This window comes from Cryptomeria japonica, chromosome 6 (genome assembly GCF_030272615.1).
Source record: "Cryptomeria japonica chromosome 6, Sugi_1.0, whole genome shotgun sequence".
In the NCBI taxonomy this organism is placed as follows: Eukaryota; Viridiplantae; Streptophyta; class Pinopsida; order Cupressales; family Cupressaceae; genus Cryptomeria; species Cryptomeria japonica.
In genome coordinates this window covers 664847626-664852667 of record NC_081410.1, presented here as the reverse complement: position 1 = coordinate 664852667, position 5042 = coordinate 664847626, and the positions used below count along the sequence as shown (strand labels likewise).

General features: G+C 34.2%; 1 protein-coding gene across 1 annotated transcript; it reads left to right on the top strand.

Annotated features, from left to right (window-relative positions):
• Positions 1-1403: 1403 nt before the first annotated feature.
• Positions 1404-4811, top strand: LOC131045984 (sugar transport protein MST6). The gene is made up of 4 exons (XM_057979615.2): positions 1404-1746; positions 1841-2160; positions 2985-3614; positions 4212-4811. The coding sequence occupies exons 1-4, from the start codon at positions 1611-1613 to the stop codon at positions 4668-4670; spliced, it is 1545 nt and encodes a 514-aa protein (XP_057835598.1). The 5' UTR covers positions 1404-1610; the 3' UTR covers positions 4671-4811.
• The last annotated feature ends 231 nt before the right edge of the window (positions 4812-5042 follow it).

Below are 5042 nucleotides of genomic sequence, written 5' to 3'. Positions count from 1 at the left end.
GAGACGGAATTAAAAACAAAAACCTTTTACTTGGTTGAAATTTATTGGTTAGAGAATTAATAATGAAATTCAAATTGAAGTTCAATAAATTTTATATCGAATTTTAATTCTTGAGGGATTTGATTTATTTTAGAATATTTTATTTTTCAATCATTTGTGCTTTTATTATGTCAAGAGTGCCTTCTCAATAATATTTTATTTACACAATTTGACTTATTAGACTATTTAATTATTTTAAATCGTTGTACATGCCTATTAAGTGGGCTTTTAAGGACTAGTTTATTCCATATGTATGTGGAAAATATTGCACTACTTGTATATTACGTGGTCTTTAATAATATTTTATTTCTTCATATCAACTCAAATAAAATATTTTTTAATATTTTTAAATAGATTGGAGTTCATATAGCCTTTTCAAACCTCAAATATTTATTTGAAAATTATGAAAAAATAGTAAATAATAATAAGTTTTTGTTTTATTGTTTTTATTAATTATAATTATTCTAATAAATTTATTTAAAATTATTTTATTGAATTAAATCTTTTTTTATTTTATTTTTATTTTATTTAACTATTACTTTAAAAAAAAATCTTTTTATTTTCTATTTTTAATAATAATTTTTTTATTTTGAAAAATAATAAATACTCTCTTTATAATCACCATTCATTATAAATTATTTCATTTTAAATAAATATACTAAAACTAAACTAGACATAACTTTTTAAGTCATTTCATTTTCTTTATTTTATTTTCTTAAAAACTATTGAAAAAAAATTGTGAGCTTAGATTCTTCTCCCTTTAAGCCTAATCAAATTTAATTTTTTTAAATGAAAATTTTAAATATTAAAATATAAAATTAAAGTTAATCAATGTTATTTTGGAAGTCAAACGATTCCAGCAAAACGTGGAATGTTTAAAAAATGATATCCACATAGTGGCCACTAAACTTAACACGGACAACTAATAAGCCATTATCTATTACAGTTGAAAGAATCTTCTTCCCCTTAGCTCTATCTAAAATGCGAAGCAAAACATAACTATTTGTCTTGGAAACCAAAGATTGCGTGTATAGTAATTATCTGTCCATGCAAACGGTCACTTTGGGGAAACCCCCAATTCAGTTCACACTTAACCATATGTCCCTAGTCTTAGAATGAAGTCAAGTTGTAGACCCAATATAAAAATAGAACAATAAGTGTAAATTAGTTTAGGATATGAAATTCCAAGTTGGCAGAAGTTATAAGACCAGATTTAGGAAAATAAAATAAGATCAGATAATACGAAGTTAGCGGTATATTGTACCCTTCCCACATGCACCTACACTTCAGAGCTGTGTACAGCTAGTTTTACTGAGGTTACTGGATTATCTAATCCGTGAATGGAGGATTCTTACAAGTTGTTAATGTGTGGATAAGGTAAAATTTATTAAAAAAAGCTGAATTACGCAACGCCACTTTAGAGAGCTTTTATTTGATTGCATGCTATAAAAATAGAAAACATTGAGCCATAAATTCATTGCAGTGGAAGTATTTCGTCTGGGCCAGAACAGAGCACAGAGGAATAGATTAAGTTGTAAGGAAAGGAACGCTATTGTGTTGATCAATTCGGCATGGCAGGAGGATTTGTTGCCCCAACAGGGGCTCAAGGCCAGAATTACAAAGCAAAGATGACCACTTTCGTTTTGATTACATGTATAGTTTCGGCTACAGGAGGTCTCATCTTCGGCTATGATATTGGAGTTTCTGGTAAGAAATGGTGTTTTACATGGGATTATGTTTACAAGATCTTGAAACCCATAAGGGAAACTAATTTTTTTTTCTTGTGGTGAGTGATTTGCAGGAGGAGTAACATCTATGGATCCTTTCTTGAAGAAGTTTTTTCCAAAAGTTTTCAGAAAAATGAAAGAAGCCCACCAGAACCAGTACTGTAAATTTGACAGTCAGTTGCTCACGACTTTCACCTCCTCTTTGTATATAGCTGGTTTGATCGCATCGTTTTTTGCTTCGGCTGTTACAAGAATGTTTGGACGGAAGCCGTCTATGCTTTTTGGGGGAGTTTCTTTCTTAATTGGAGCCGCCATTAATGGTGCCGCAAAAGATGTGGCCATGCTTATCATCGGTCGCATCTTGCTGGGTGTTGGAGTCGGCTTTGCTAATCAGGTTAGTTTTTGCTCAATCCTGCTTGATGCATCTCCTCAATTGTTTTGATAATCTCCAATTGCTTTGATTTTCGGTATTATTTTGATTGTGTGACTGTTACAGAACTCTGTATTTTGATTGTGTGACTGTTACAGAACTCTGTATTTTCATTTACTGTGCCCATTTGCTTTTTCATCTGGGTATAGAAATTTCATCTTCTAGCATGTCTATTTCGCTACTTGTATCTTTAAGTATGTGTATTTCATCTCATCCTCTGCTATGTTCAATTGTATATTTAAGATTTTTGATCTAGGACATATTTTCATCCTTTCCATTCTAGCCTGTTTGTTTCTACATAACTCTGTATTTTCATAATTTACTGTGCCCATTTGCTGTTTCATCCTGGTATAGGATTTTCATCTTCTAGCATGTTATTTTACCACTTGTATCTTTAAGTTTGTGTTTTTCATCCTCATCCTTTGCTATGTTCAATTGTACTGATTTAAGATTTTTGATCTAGGGCATATTTTCATCCTTTCCATTCTAGCCTGTTTGTTTCCTCCTAGACAATGAATGCCCAATTGTATCGATTTAAGCTTTTGATGTGGTAGATAGTAGCTTGTGCGTATGTTTGATTGTATTAATTTAATATTTATATTGTGGAATGCTCTGATTGATCAAAAAATTGTGCGCAGTATCATTCTACGAACTTATTGATCTCATGCAATGTGCAATGTCTAATAGCATGGGACTGTCTTCCAATCTATTAGGTCATGATTCTATACATGTTTCGAATATGGGAAGAAATTTGAGTCGCTAATCTGTTACGTTTTGTGTGAATGCAGGCCGTTCCCCTGTATCTGTCTGAAATGGCGCCTCCAAGACTGAGAGGAGGGCTGAACATGTGCTTCCAGTTGATGGTTACGATCGGTATACTCGCAGCCAATTTGATAAATTACGGCACACAGAAGATCCATGGTGGATGGGGTTGGCGGGTATCTTTGGCTCTGGCGGCAGTTCCTGCAGGTATAATGACAGTGGGGGCATTGGGTTTGCCAGACACCCCTAATAGTATGATCGAAAGAGGGCATCATGACAAGGCCAGAAACATGTTACAGAAGATCCGAGGAACCCACGAGATTGAAGCTGAATATAATGACTTGGTGGAGGCCAGCGAAGCTTCTAAGGCCGTGAAACATCCATTCAGGAATATATTGCAGAGGCAATACAGGCCTCATCTGGTCATGGCCATAGCCATTCCCTTTTTCCAACAGCTCACAGGGATTAATGTTATCATGTTTTATGCCCCTGTTCTCTTTAAAACCATCGGCTTCGCTAGCAATGCTTCTTTGCTTTCTGCTGTCATAACTGGTCTTGTCAATGTGCTTGCTACCTTAGTTTCCATTTTTAGCGTTGACAAGGTTGGGAGGAAATTTCTATTCATGGAGGGAGGAGTTCAGATGTTTATTTCTCAGGTAATGTAATTAATTTCGGATTAATTTGTTTATGTAATTAATTTGCTCAATTTCTATTTAGTGAATTTAGGATTTTAATTTGCTTAGTGTTTATTTGGTGAATTTAGGATTAACTGGGAAACTGTGTGTTTGCGCCAATTTGCTTAGTGTTTATTTGGTGAATTTAGGATTAACTGGCAAACTGTGTGTTTGCGCCATAATTAAAGATTTTCTTTCAGTTTTAAAAAGATTTTCTGGGTTCTTATAATTTCTAAGTTTAGGGGTTTCCAAAAGATTTATTGCTTGGTTTTTTACACCATTTCTAGATCTCCGGAATTTAATACAAAGATAAGTACACAATTTTCAAGTTTCTCAAAAGTTCTCTGAAATTCTCTGGTCATTTTTACATAGAAGATTTTCTTTTTGGGGGATAAATTTGTTCTGAGATTCTTTGTCAGTCCTCTTTTTTAAAGATTATTGTTTCTTAATTTCTCAATTGAGATTTTTACAAATTGGGATGAATCTTTTTTGTGCAGCATTCTTGGAAAGGAATTTGATTATTGCTTCTTAATTTCTCAATTGAGATTTTTACAAATTGGATGAATCTTTTTTGTGCAGATTATCATTGCAATCATTCTTGGAAAGGAATTTGGATCCAATGGGGAAGGAAGCCTCGGCAAGGGAATTGCCATAGTTGTGGTGATTTTGATATGTATTTATGTTGCAGCTTTTGCATGGTCATGGGGGCCTCTTGGATGGTTGGTTCCAAGTGAAATCTTTCCCTTGGAAATCCGATCTGCAGGGCAGAGTATCAATGTCTCTGTGAACCTGCTCTTCACCTTTGTCATTGCCCAAGCCTTTTTACCCATGCTCTGCCATTTCAAGTTTGGATTGTTCCTTTTCTTTGCTGGATGGGTTCTGGTGATGAGTGCTTTCGTTCACTTTTTGCTGCCAGAGACCAAGGGTATACCAATCGAAGAGATGCCCCTTGCATGGAAGTCACACTGGTACTGGGGGAGATTCATCCCTGAGGATTACAGACCCGATGTAGAGCTCCCTAAAGCCACCAAGGCTTAATCTAATGTCTTCTGCTACTTGCTTCTTTTGAATACTATATAAAATAGTTCTGCACAAGATGGTGCCCCGTCTTCTTTGGTTATTCAGATTATTTGTAAAGAAGCATTTATTTAAATGTAGTTATCTTTATGCCAGTGAAAAGAGTGTTTATGAGTGTTTATGGTTTTCAATTCCTGCAATTGTTTATGATAGTCAGTTGCGTCAATTTGTAGGTAGTTTTGTTTTCGAGCAATCATGGATTGATTTTTTGCGTATTTTGTTGCTTAGTTTTTGGATCGACTCTTTTTGTGGCTTCCAAGGCTAGACTTATTGACTGTAAGGTATGTATGTTATAACGCACAATGAGACAATTTGGTTGTCTTGTAATTCACG

Bases quoted from the DNA above. Each gene is read 5' to 3' on its own strand.
- LOC131045984 (XM_057979615.2), top strand. From the start codon at position 1,611: ATGGCAGGAGGATTTGTTGCCCCAACAGGGGCTCAAGGCCAGAATTAC. The intron at 2,161-2,984 runs GTTAGTTTTTGC...GTGTGAATGCAG, and splicing joins GAGTCGGCTTTGCTAATCAG to GCCGTTCCCCTGTATCTGTC. The intron at 3,615-4,211 runs GTAATGTAATTA...TTTTTTGTGCAG, and splicing joins TTCAGATGTTTATTTCTCAG to ATTATCATTGCAATCATTCT.